Below are 14,478 nucleotides of genomic sequence, written 5' to 3'. Positions count from 1 at the left end.
CACTTTGTTAACGGTTCGGTGTAAACGGTTTTTACCTCGGTTCAAACGGTTTCGGGTTGGAAACGGTTTCGGGTTAGAAACGGTTCGGTTCTTTTTCGGTTCGGTTTGATTTTAATTCGGTTTAAAACTGGTTCGGTTTGTTAACGGGTTCGGTTCTTATACGGTTTGACATTATTCGGATCGGTTCGATTTCGGTTTTACTTAAATACGGTTCGGGTCGCGCGGTTTTCGGTTTTACAAAATCGGTTTTTAATCGGTTCGGTTCTCATTTGGGTCGGTTGGTTTCGCGCAGTTAAACGGTTTCGGTTTGAAATTTGACAGCACTATATGTTCTCAATTGTATGCTAATTGCACCAACTTGTTTTTGGTCATAGGTTTATTATTTAGCTTTAATTTGAATAATTTCTATGTTTTATTAGGCGCAAAACTTATTTACTTTCTCCGTGTTTTAATAAGTGTTATACTTTGACGGGCACATAGTTTTAGGCAATTTAATTGAATTAAATTAAAATAAGAGGTGAGTGGGGTAGTTAGTTGGTGTATTAAAAAATTATAAAAGAAAGATAATGTAGTTAATAGTTTATTATAAAGTAATGAATGTGAGACTAAAATAATAATAATAATAATATAAAAAAAAGTAGTAGTAGGTTTGTGTGGATACTATGAGACAAATGATTCAATTATAAAGCCTAAGGTTAAAAGTTCAACTCTCCAATCCATGCCAAGTCTAGTCAAAGGCCCAGTCAACGTGGCAAGCCCACTTAGGCCCAATTCTCCCATTAAACTAAGGTATAAAAGCCAGCACTCCTCTCTCTTTACATTCATTCACTTCAAGGCTCAAGCAATTAATACTTTTGCATAGCCCTCTCTCTCTAAACACTGCACTAACTTTGGCATCGGAGGGGCTTCCTCGGCGGGCCAGCCCATAAATGATTCAATTATGAAGCCTAAGGTTAAAAGTTCAACTCTCCAATCCATGCCAAGTCTAGTAAAAGACCCAGTCAACGTGGCAAGCCCACTTAGTAGGCCCAATTCTCCCATTAAGCTAAAGTATAAAAGCCATCACTCCTCTCTCTTTACATTCATTCACTTCAAGGCTCAAACAATTAATACTCTTGCATAGCCCTCTCTCTCTAAACACTGCACTAACTTTGGCATCGGAGGGGCCTTCCTCGGCACAACCCCGAGGCAAGTTTATGTGTGTTTGCTATGCAGGAAACCCTCGGCCCATCCACCACTTGGACCGAGTTTAGCCTTCAGCCCACTAAAAGGACTTGTCCGTATGTCCCATTGTTTTCACCCGAAACAACCATGTTTGGTTCCATAGTTTCTAAATGATTCATGAAAACATCAGCTTAGCTTCTTGGCCTAATTTATTTATTTACTAGATAAAAGCCCGTGCGATGCACGGTTCTAGTAAATCTTTTTAATTAATTTAAGAATTTTTTTATATGAAGATCATTCATCGGATATTTGAATATAATTCCTAATATCATAAGATATATTTTTTTTAATTTTAACACTAAAGTTATCTTTCGTAGGTTTATTTATTTTACGTGGCGCTTGAATTTAAAATGCCAAACCTTATTCTTTAATTTTGCTTAATATAAAATAAATGACAAATAATTTTATTTATTGATTAAAATAAGTCCTTTGCAAATGCGTTTTTTTATATACTCGTTTTGTTTCAAAATGTTAGTCTCATCTAAAATCTTTTAACTATTAAAAAAATTAGGGGGAATTTTCTAAATTTCTCTTTGTATATAAGGAAAAACATAGTGATATGAGATTTAGTTTTATTCGTTTCGATGAGTACATTTTTAATATCTAATTTTTATAATATTTGCTAGGGAGAGATTAAAGATATTTACGATTAAATATTTACATCCATATATGTAAAAAAGATAATTATTAGTTTTATAAATAATTTAAATTTTAATTGTTCACTATTCGTTATTTTTACCTAGGTGGCAAAATTCTTAAATCTTATTCATCACTTTTTCTTAGGTGGCGAGTGAATTTTTTTAATTCTAAAATAAATTATTAATCTAAAATTTCATTGATCAAAATAATACCTTTTCTTATGTGGCGCGTCCAATGCTTCCGAAAAATGCCTACTTTATTTATATATATTAGATTTATTTATTTATTTATTTTATGAGAAAGGGTAAAACAATTACGGCAAAGTTACATCCTGAGGGTTATCACCCCTATTTAGATTAGCAATGTCACTAGCTAAACTATTAATACATATATTTGGAGAAACTAGTATAATACAACGCTGGTTCAAAATATTTAGAGTATCTCTAGCATTCTTAGCCAGCTGGTTGTCTGTCACTTGGTTCTTGGCCTAATATAATGCTAACAATTTGTTTTTAGAATTGTGTGCTTTTTTTTGGGCTTAGTCTAAATAACAGACTCCTGATTCTAATTGTAGAATGTATCACCATAAATTTATTCACCTAAATCTTCATTATCAAAGCTGTAATAAAACGAGAATATCATATGTACTACTACTCCCTTCGTGTTTTAATAAGTGTTATATTTTGATCGGCACATAGTTTTAGGCAATATAATTGACTTAAATAAAATAAAAGGTAGTTGGAGTATTAAAAATTAAAGAAGAAAGATAGTGAGGTTAATAGTTTATTGAAAAGTAATGGATGTAAGAGAAAAGAAATAAAACTAACACAGTCGTATTTAATAAAAAAAAGTACTGTTGGGTTTGGGTGGGACCGTGAGATGAGAGAGATTATATTTAAATATAGCTTTTTGCTTAAAAAAGGAAGTGTAACACTTAATAAAACTAACGAACTCGTATTTAATAAGTGTAACACTTACTAAAACACGAATGGAGTATATGAGTGTCAATTTGCAAGCCGCCGGTAAGCTCATCATTATTAATATGTTTTGGACCTATGATTTTAGGAAGCATCTATTTTTTCTGTCCAAAAAAATAAATGAAGAAAAAAATAAGCATCTATTTAATGTGTCTAATTATAAAAATTAAAGCTAGTAGAGTAGAAGAAAAAAAATAATAATTAATAAAATAAAGAGGGAAACAAAATGATGAAATTGAGTTAAATGTAAAAGCAGATGACTTTTTTCATTCTGAAAAGATTGATGTTCTCATATTAAATCTTCATAAAATATTATTATCCACTTGAAAATATATGAGACATAGTCTATCATGTATTCATGTTTAAATATTTGATAATAACTTTTTTATTCGTAAGAATTTTGAGGGTGGTGTTACAATCTTGTTAGAGATTGTTATTACTAATGCCAAAAATTTTGTTTTTTGAAATTGACATTTATTTTTAAAGAAAATTGTAGTATCATTTTTTTTAAAAAGTTGGAATGTATTTCTTAATGGTTTAAAAATATTTCGTGCTATTCAAATCTTCGTCACAAGCATTTAAAAATCTTCGCCACTATTTTGATAAACTATTTATTTCTAGCTTAATAAATAAAGTAGATTACGTTATATACAAAACAATTTTTTTGTTTCCCTACTTAATCGATCTTCTATATTACGGAAAAATTAAGAAGATCATAGCTAGGTTTGGTTGAAGATTTGCCATCAATTTAGACAAATCTAATTTGGGGATTGTGGGAGTATCATTATTGATTTAAGAGGAAGATACCATCGCGAATTTAATAACAATTTTCACATTTTTATCTACGCGTAATTAAGACCGTAACTAATTTTCTTTATCCATAAAGATATTTTAGGTTAGAGACACTCTCATATCTTGGGCTCTTGGTCTACTATATATATACTCTTCTTTTATCTTCTTACACACTCAGTTGTCTCATTTCAATCTTTACAGCCTCCTTCCATAGCCCCAATCTGATCCAAGGCTCTAAATTTTCTGCGCAATTGTTTCAACCTTCAGGTAACTTAATCAGATCTGAAATTCATCCCCATTTTTATCTAAACTATCATTGAATTAAATTGTTATTATTATTATTATTTTTTTAATCTAACCCAATTCCTCTTTTCAATTTCATATTCATCAATTTCAGGTGTTGATCAAATGCAAGAGGTAGAAAAATCAGCGAAAAAAATGGAGCAAACAACAGCGAAATCGGAATCCGAATTACCAACTCTTCCGGATGATGTAATAGTAGAGATGATTCTGCCTAGACTTCCGGTAAAACCCTTAACCCGCTTCAAATGTGTGTCAAAATTTTGGCTTTCTACAATTTCAAGTAACAGATTCGCAAAAACCCACCTACCTCAAATTTTCTTCATTGTCCAACACCAAATCCCTCATTTATAAGGAGCTTTACAGTTTTCGAAATCGCGGCTCTTATTTATCCTTTGATGAACGCTACGATATGAAAGAATTTGTCACCTTAGATGATAAGTATTCTAATAACAATGACCCGAGGTATACTCGTCGGGCTCGTGTCGTGGGTTCTTGTAATGGTCTTTTGTGCATGTTTGATAGCGATGTTTTTGAATTTACTCTGTGGAACCCTGTAACAAAACAATACCACAATGCTGGTGGTCCTGAATTTAATTATGTGCTAAATGATGATGTTGCCGGTGTCGGATTTGGTTACATATCTTCTATTGATGACTATAAGATAGGGTGTTTAGTACATTCTGAGGAGGGTGTGTGTCGTGTTAGTGTTTATTCACTGAAAACCGGGGAATGGAAAGAAACGTCTTGCATAGAAGAGAAAGGGTTCATTTGTATAGATCGACGTTATTACTCAGTGTTAGTTGATGATACTATTTATTGGTCTCCGATAGTCAGAAGAGAATCTGAGGATCAGGAAAGTCATATCGTTGGGTTGAACTTAGTTAGTGGACTATTGACAAAAGTCCCATTGGGAAATTTGCTTACTGGGTATTTTGATGCTAAGGTATTCGAGAGAAAAGGGTGTTTGTCATTGTGTTGCAATTCTGTTGTAATTGGTAGAAGACGACGTACTAAGCATGTTTCTGATGTTTGGACTTTAAAGAATAATGGTGACGAGCAATCTTGGGAGAAATCGTTCTCAATCAATATCAAAGGCGTAATTTTGCTTTACATATTTGAGTCTGGAAAATGTTTGGTAAGTCGACACTTAAACCAGCTTATGCTACTTGATCTTAGTCAGGCAGAATATGTAGAGGTTACCGTAATTTGGCAACGTCATAGAAGAGGACATGTCTATCACAGAGCTATAGCAGACGTGTGGGACTATACTGAGAGTCTCATTTCGCCTTCTGGGATATCTGCGCGTGTGGTGAATGAAGATGACCGCGAGACTGGAGAAAGAGTTGAAGAAAATGCTTAAGAGCCGAGGTATCAAGCATACAATTATATGTATCATTGTAATATTCTGCAGATGGTTAAGTCCTCAATGGTTGTATGCTAATTATATGCTAGTTTTATAGACTTATCATTAGCTTTGGGAGTTCTCTAAACAATTTACGCTCCATAAACAGAGTTCTACATTTACTTTTATTTTTATGTAATTTGAATAATTTCTCTATTTAGGTGTGTGAAACTTATTGAGAAATCGGTTGTAATACTTTGATTATCTTGTTTTAAGCAGATTTTAATACCTATCTGAATTTTTCTTTCATAAAACCAAATACATACGTTTGGCATTGTTGTGGTTTTCTGTTTTTTGGTTTTTTTGTTCTCTAAAAGTATATGATATAAGTCCCATAATGAATCAAATCATATAAACTTATTAAAATTATGATAATTATGAAAACTGACAACAAAAAAGTGGAAACTCCTTTTTCTTGTTACCTGTTTTTGGTTTTTGGTTTTTAAAAAAACAGGAAATTGAAAACCAAAACTGATGCCAAACAAGCCCACATAAAGGCCCTGTTTTAATGTAATAAAGTATGACCAATACTGATTTAAAAAAAAAAGTATGACCATATACTTCATAGTATTTTCTTTGCATATACAACTAGTAGGGCTGTCTTAAACATTTTGGAGGCCCTGTTTTAATTTTTAAATTGGGTTCTAAAAGAAATGGGCCCTGGTCTACTACATTTATGTTCCTTATATTAAGCTTAGCCTTAAGTACACCTTTATTTACTAGGATGAATTTATTTTAACTTTATTTTGGATGCAAGGGATGGATTTAGTTAATTAACGGACATTTAAATAACTTAATGATGCTGATTTTAAATAGCTTAGCCTTAAGTACACCTTTATTTACTAGGGCTAAATTTGCAAGCGGCCCAGCTATTGTAAAAATTGGTGCTGAAGAGATTTTAAGCCTTCTTTTTCCCTACTTAAAGAAGAGAGATATTTAACTCCATCCTTAATTCCATGAGTCCTTAAAAATTTCCCATTAGCTCAATGTACGTATTTAATTAGGCTAGTTCAAAACTTAATGATTTCATGTTAGTTCCGTTGGAATACTTGCTTCAAATTGTTGGTGATTAGTTAACTCCTTAGTAATTAGTTTGTGTTAGTGGAGTCATAATATTAGTGGTTGGGTTTAGTGGGTTAATGTAAGGCATGATAGATTATGATGATAAGCTCATGTTACTTACTTTTAGTTAAGTTTTGCAATATACGTATGTATTGATTACAAGTTAGTTATGTTATTATTTCCCTTCTCTCGTGTCTATTTATAATTTCAGCAAGTTCAAATGATTTCAATTAAGGCTAGATAACCTAAAAACACGTTAATAGAATACACTCTAGATTTGGTCAATTGGTCGGATTATTGGTAAAAAATTGACCCCTAATGACAACTTGGTAAAATAATTTCGGCGATAGTTTATTAAGAAAAAATTGACCCCTAATGACAACTTGGTAAAATAATTTCGGCGATAGTTTATTAAGAAAAAATTATTCTCATTCTACACTTCCCTTAATAAAAATAATCCCATGCAACATTTGGCTAAATATATCTATTTTTTATAATAGCTACTTGCAAATTGATAGGTGTGTCGCGTACCTATTAAAATAACAGGACTATCTCTACTATGTAGCTGAGCAAGTAAGGGTCGAATCCCAAGAGACTAACTGAATCAAAATTTCAAACTAATCAAATTGACTTGAATTAAAGCTAAGCAAGTAACCAAACAAATATATGAAATAATACTAAACTGAATTCTAGCAAGAAAATAATCAAGAATAGCCCAAGAGCTAAAGACATCTAGGAATATGTATACCCACTAATACAAATCGATGCACCATTCTACAAGACGGGTTCTCCCTATAACAATACCAAGTGTTTCTTTCAATTAACAAGTGGCTTCCCTAATAAGCAATCATACCTGTTGTCATGGAATCATACATATTAAAGACATTGAGAACGACACCCTATAAGTCCTAGTAAGAAAAATTAGCTATCCTAATGCATAAAGGCTCTTACTTTTGATTAGGGTTCTAAAATCAATTAAGATGAATCAACTCTCGTTGCAAACCTAATCACATTCAATTACACTATTCCTAGTCGTTTATTGATAATAAAATCAGCCCTAATGAAGAAGAATTATAAATTAATAAAAATGGGAATTGGGAATCAATTAACACATCAATCCATATTAAGGTTTAACCCAACCCTAGATTATGAAACTACTCAAACACGATAATTAAATAAATAAAATAAACAATAAGAGAAAACATAATAACAATAATAATAGGAGAATAAAGGAGAGGAAATAAATTCTTGAATTGAATTACTAGAAGCTTGAAAGTAAATGTTCAATGAACAAAACTTGAATAATAAAGGAGAGCAAAATAATGCACGTAAAACTAAAATAACGCAAAAGCTCAAAATAATAAAAATATGAAAAATCTTATTGATTTATCTTCTTATTAACCTATTTATATCCTTATAAAAAACTAGAAAATTCTATCTTATTAGGACTCTAAACACATTGTTAAAAGAACGACCACAAGCAGGTTGTGGCTGCGAAAAAATTGTCACAAGCAGGTTGTGGAGTAGGATGCCACGCCTCCCATTGCACACTAAACACTTTCTCTAGAAAATCAAACCACCATCAAAGCTAACAACTAGCAAACTGAGCCATTTCCTACAAAAACATAATAAAACATACCAAGGAGAGCAATATTGAAATTTAAAAAACAATAGCTCTAAAAGAGTAAGACAATGGAAAAAACACAATAAAATATGATCAAATATAACATATAAATCGGTTACAATATTGTATTATCAGAAATGCTGATTTTAATTTTATTTTCGTTGTTGTATTTTAAATTAAATTCTCTTGTTAATTTTTCATTTAAAGTGCCGACCCCTTTTTAAGGATTAAAAATTTGGAGGAAAAAAGGGTTTATATATTTTCACTTAATTTTTCCAACCCCTTATTAAAAAAATGAAAATTGGGGTTGGAAAAAAAATTGGGTAATTATGGAATTAGAGAAATAATAAGAGATATAATATTTATTTAAAAACTTTAAAAGGGAAAAAATAATTAAAATAAATAAGGCATTTTAAGGAGGGCTTTTTTTTTTTTTCCTTGGAAAATTATACTATAGATTTGTTGGTGCAAATGTCTCTTCAATTAATTTTTGTGTTAAATTGTCACTTAAGATCATTTTTTTTAACTAAATTGTCGTTCTTGCTAATGACTTTTTGTAGTTCTTGTTATTAACAAAAAATAATGTAACCAAAAGATAGATTAGTCTTTCTCAAAATAGATAAACTCATGTTTTTTTAGTTGTGTTGTAGCACATAATCAACACAAAAAAATCATAAATAACTGAGGCAGTTCATTTAATTTATACCTGCGAAATCACTTTGAATAACTAGTATTTGTTATTAATGTCATTGAAATTCCCTTCCTCGTACCCTCTAAATTATTAGTACGTGTTTAAATTTTATCACAACTCATCATTTTCTAGATTGCACATTTAATAAGTACTACTCCGCACCTTAGTTTAGATATGAAATTTTAATACCGTATTTAATAGTGATACGTGGTTTCAATATTTTCATTAAGAGAAAAATAAGTTGTAAATTTCGTGAATCATTCCCAAGCAGTACATGTATACAAATTAAATGCAACCACGGATTTAATGCATCATTTTACAAATTATTTACTTTCAGACATTGTTGAGAGCAATACCATTTTTGTTCACAATATACCGTTCAAATATTATCTTAGAAGATACAATCTTATATTTCATTAACGCGTGATTGGCGCACCCGGGTGCACTACACTATTTTTAGGATTTCATAATTATTTCTCCGCATTATTCAAACATTGTTGTGCGCAATATGGCCAATATCCATTTTATTACTCTTATAAGCAATGAGGCTCTACAAACTTGACCTAATTGTACCCTAATCCCAAAATAACAAGTCAACAACAAAAATAAGGTTGACTTGACCATTGACTAAAAATATAAATAGTCTTTCTCTTTCCTCTTTCACAGTCACTTTCACTACAAGCAGCCACCCTAACCCTTTCATTGAAACCTCAAATTCAGCATTCTCATTTATCATCCGATCAAACCACTTAATCTGCGCCACTACTCTTCAGGTACTAATCTACTCGCAAATTATTCACTAATTTCATCTAAAATTTAATCAATTCAAAATCCCCATTTTATAATTTAAACTTAATTAATCCTTGATTTTTTTTTTTTGTGTTTTTTCATTTTTCTAGTCCAGTTATTGATCCGGCTTTGCAAGATGATGAACAACACATCAGCGCAGAAATCAAAATCCGAACCGACACACAAAACTCTTCCGGATCATCTCATCCAGGAAAACATCCTCATAAGACTGAAGGTAAAACCTCTAATTCGCTTCAAATGCGTTTCCAAAGGATGGTTTTCCATGATATCAAGTCGTAAATTTGCAAAACAACAATTTGAATTCCAGTCGTCTTTGAACGATCAAACCCTCATTGTTCAGGAGCAGCGTAATACTGTAGAAGATAAGTATTATTTATCCTTTGATGAAAACTACAATTTAACTGAGTTTGTTGGATTGAAGGAGAAATATCTTCCGCGTAGTTTTAATCCTCTAAATACTTGTGTCGTTGATTATTGTGATGGCCTATTGTTAATGTTTAATGAACAAACTATGCGCATATATGTTTGGAACCCCGTGACAAACCAATGTCGCGATACTAATGGTCCAGTGGCTCTTGATAAGGTAGATGATTATCAAATGAAGTGTGTCGGGTTTGATTATGTACCGTTAATTCATGATTATAAGATAGGGTGTTTGATGTTATATAAGAATATTTCGGTACATGCTCTTATGTTTTCTTTTAAGACCGGGTTATTGACCGAATGGGCTTTATTAGATGACTATTATGAAACGTTGGAAAAATATGGGGATCCCTCGGTGTTTGTTGATAGTAGTAAAGTGTTTGTTGACGATACTATTTATTGGGCTCCGAAACGTATGTCCAATGAAGGAGATGAAGAGGAAATCTTTGGGATGGATGTGATAGCAGGGGGTATGATGTTTGTCCCATTTGTACGCAGAGAACATTGGGAAATCGCGAAATTATTTAAGATGAATGGGAGATTGGCATTGTGTTTGATTGGAAATGGTGGTAATAAGACTGTTTGTAATGTTTTTTTGATGAAGTTAACTGATGCTGATGATGGTCATACGGTTGAAATGGCTTCATGGGAGAGAGTATTATCTCTCACTTATATTGGAGCGGATTTTGTGTATTTATTTGAGACAGGAAAGTGTTTGGTAAGTAACATATCGTTATCTTTATCTTTATCTCTATCCTCTCAATTTCTTCGGCTTATGCTACACGAGCTTAGCCAAGTATCATCACAAGAACAAGAACAAGAACAACCCGATGAAGGTACCATTGTTTGGGAATCAGTAGAACGAGGAGACTTATGTCGCTATTTTTCAGGGGATGCATTGGGTTATTGCGAGAGTCTTTTTACGCCTTTTGATCCATACTTGTTGCAAGACAATCAAGATGGCTGATTAATTGGCCGTGAGAATTGATATTGATTAGCATAAGGGACTTAATTATAAGAGCCAATAAATAATCATTTGGTATGTGGTTTAGTTTGTGTCATTGTGATAATTAGTTGCTTTTTTAGGCTCATTTTTAGTCCAATTTTACAGTATTTTGTTATTGTTAAGTCATAATACAGGAATTGTCATGCCACCTTTGTAGTAGAGATTATATCTTGTTTTGGTTAGCCGCGTAAGATTAATCGAAATATTGATTGTAGTACTTCTATGATGTTTTGGAGAATTTTATATATTTATTATTAATCTTACAGCTGTCAAAAGTTGACCTGACCGAAATACTGACTCAAACCCGATTATTAACCGACCCATCTGAATCCGAAAAAATGGTGACCCAAACCCGACCTGAAAACAACCATAGACCCGAGTTAACTAGAGTATATGAGACCCGAACCCGAACTGACCTGGAGATGACCCGACCCGAATGTAACCCGTAAATTATTGACCTGATCCGAACACAACTTGAACCGAAATTGACCCAAACCCGTTCAAATTCGTCAAAACCCCAAATTAATCCGACTTGTTACTAACATGACCTTAATTTAACCCGACCCGAATTTAACCCAACCTGTTACAAACCCGACCTGAAATCAACCAGACTTGATATTGACCTGACCCAAATTCAAACCGACTTGTTATTGACCCGACCCGAATTTTACCAGACCTATTACTAACCTGACCCAAAAATTCTACCCGATCTGTTATTAACCCGACTCAAAATCAACACGACTTGTTTTTTACCCGACCTAAATTCAACCCAAATTGTTCCTGACCCAATCACCTTAAATGCAATTTAGACCACCTTATTATTGTTGATCAAAGCATTTTGTCTAGGGAGATCAAGTCGGTCCAGGCCAGCAAAAGAAAGGAGTATCATCCTCAAATTTAAGAGTTAAATATAGTATATATTTGTTGTATGGTCAAAGGAGATAAGTATCATCCTCAAATTTAAGAGTTAAATATAGTATATATTTGTTGTATGGTCAAAGGAGATAAGTATCTTCCTAAATTATTGACTATGGTTCCCTAGTATATTGCCAATTATAGTCAAAGGAAATAATTAGCTTGATAAAAATGACAATTATCTATTTATACTTAGTTGAACCCGAATATAACCTGACTTGGAAATGACCCGACCTGATTGTAACCTGCAAATTATTGACTTGAACATAACCTGACTTGAAGCCGAGAATGACCCGACTTGAAAATGACTCAACCTGATTATAACCCGTGAATTATTGACTTGAACCGAACTCGACTTGAACCCGAGAATGACCCGACTTAAAAATGACCCGACCTGATTATAACCCGCAAATTATATACTTGAGCCGATTCCGAGTATCCGACTCAAAACCGAGAATGACCTGACCTGATTATAACCCGCAAATTATTGACTTGACTCGAACCCGAGAATTACCCTAACCTGTTTTAACCCGTGAAAACCCGAATTAAACCTGACCTATTATTCACCCGACCCAAATGTAACCCGACCTGTTATTAACCCGATAAGAAAGATGACCCGACGTGACCCTACTAAAGCATGACCCAACCCAAACCCGACGCGCATAGGTTATGGAATTAATCCGAATTGACCCAACCCGAGTTGACCTGATCCACTCTTACCAACCCAAATCCGACCCGTTTACCCGAATTGACAACTCTACCCGAAACCTCCAAAATTTCTCAAAAAGCGTGAATATTAGTCTTCAATTTTAGAATTTATTGACATTTTTTCACCTGGGAAAAAAAATTACCGAAATGTTTACCATGGTCCCTAATATCCTCCGGGAGTCCAATTGGCTGGATGGAACCACCCAATTTGCCTTTAAATGACCAATTTATCGGCTTACAACTTGCACCGATTTCATTAAATCAAGCCTACCACGAACATTTATGACAACATATAATGATCATATATGTTTCCAAACGGCATTATATGACCCCGAGATGTATCCTCTAAAATCTCAATGATTTTCAGCACCGGGCCCCAAAACATTCAAAATTTCTCAAAAAGCGTGGATATTAGTCTCCAATTTTGGATTTTTTTGACTTTTTTTTTCGTCCGGATATTAAAAATTGCCGAAATGTTTACCATGGTCCCTAATATCCTCCGAGAGTCCAATTGGGTGGGTAGAACCATCCAATTTGCCTTTAAACGACCAATTTACCGGTTTACAACTTGCACTGATTTCATTAACTCAAGCCTACCACGAACATTTATGACAACAAATAATGATCATATATGGTTTCAAACGACATTATATGACCCTGAGATGTATTCCCTATAATCTCAAGGCTTTTCGATACCAGGCCCCGAAACCTACAAAATTTATCAAAAAGCGTGGATATTAGCCTTTATTTATGGAATTTTTAGACTTTTTTCGCCCGAAAATAATAATTTCTGAAATATTTACCATGGTCCCTAATGCCCTTTGGGAGTCCAATTGGGTGGGTTGAATCATCCAATTTGCCTTTAAACGGCCTATTTACCGGTTTATTACTTGCACCGATTTCATTAAATCAAGCCTGCCACGAACATTTATGACTGCATATAATGATCATATATGATTCCTAACGTCATGATATGACCCCGAGATGTATTCCCTAAAATCTCAAGGCTTTTCGACACCTTGCCCTAAAACCTCCAAAATTTCTCAAAAAGCGTGTATATAAGCCTTTAATTTTGGAATTTTTGACTTTTTTTTCGCCCGAACATAAAAAGTGCTGAAATTTTTACCATGGTCCCTAATAACCTTCGGGAGTCCAATTGGGTGGGTCGACACTACTACAAAAATTGGCAAAGAGACCCGTTGAAATATGCCTGATAGACCGCCTCACAACGGGTCTCTATCTCAGGGGTCTGTTTGGTAAAGAGACCCGTCATTAGTGGGGGTCTGTTTTTGATGACAAAGAGACCCGTTGTAAGTGATGTCAGGTCTGTTACATGAGTTATAAATTTAATAAGTTTGAAGAAAAAGAAACCTGGTATTAGAGATAGGGGGTCTGTTAAGTGGTACCGAATAGACCTACCATGTCAAATAACGGGTCTCTTTGTCCTCTTAGTTTTTTTTTAAAAAAAATAATAATATTTTTGTTTTTTATTTGGTACGATTTTGGAGGTTTTTCATTTGATTTTTGAAAATTCTATTTATAAATTGGCAAATTATTTATAAATTGTAAATTACACTTTAAGAGCACAGAAAATAGCAAATTAAAATTGATGTGAGATACAATAAAATCCAACATAAATTTGCAAAAAAAAAAAAAAAAAAAAAAAAAAAAAACAACACTATGAATTTACTGAAATTTTACAATTACAATAACACCATACAACAACAAGGTTTGAATACTCCATTTCAATCTCCTCTGTTTGAGAATTTACTATGACGAAATCATACAAACCCTGACAAAACAAAAAAAAAAGACAAATTAATGTTGATTAATGAAATTGATATACGAAGTAAAACAAAACAAATTCACTAACAAAACAATATACTACATCCAAAACAATTA

At 33.0% G+C, this 14,478-nt stretch overlaps 2 protein-coding genes across 2 annotated transcripts; both read left to right on the top strand.

The window, feature by feature from the left end:
• Positions 1–4,344: 4,344 nt before the first annotated feature.
• Positions 4,345–5,295, top strand: LOC145589041 (F-box/kelch-repeat protein At3g23880-like). The gene has a single exon (XM_081645615.1). The coding sequence runs from the start codon at positions 4,345–4,347 to the stop codon at positions 5,293–5,295; it is 951 nt and encodes a 316-aa protein (XP_081501741.1).
• A 4,344-nt stretch (positions 5,296–9,639) lies between these two features.
• LOC145589039 (uncharacterized) lies at positions 9,640–10,914 on the top strand. The gene has a single exon (XM_081645614.1). The coding sequence runs from the start codon at positions 9,640–9,642 to the stop codon at positions 10,912–10,914; it is 1,275 nt and encodes a 424-aa protein (XP_081501740.1).
• Positions 10,915–14,478: the final 3,564 nt, after the last annotated feature.

The sequence above is a fragment of the Chenopodium album genome, chromosome 17, assembly GCF_948465745.1.
Source record: "Chenopodium album chromosome 17, dcCheAlbu1.1, whole genome shotgun sequence".
Lineage (NCBI taxonomy): Eukaryota > Viridiplantae > Streptophyta > Magnoliopsida > Caryophyllales > Amaranthaceae > Chenopodium > Chenopodium album.
The sequence above is the reverse complement of the archived record's forward strand: the minus strand, read 5'-3'. Positions and strand labels throughout refer to the sequence as shown.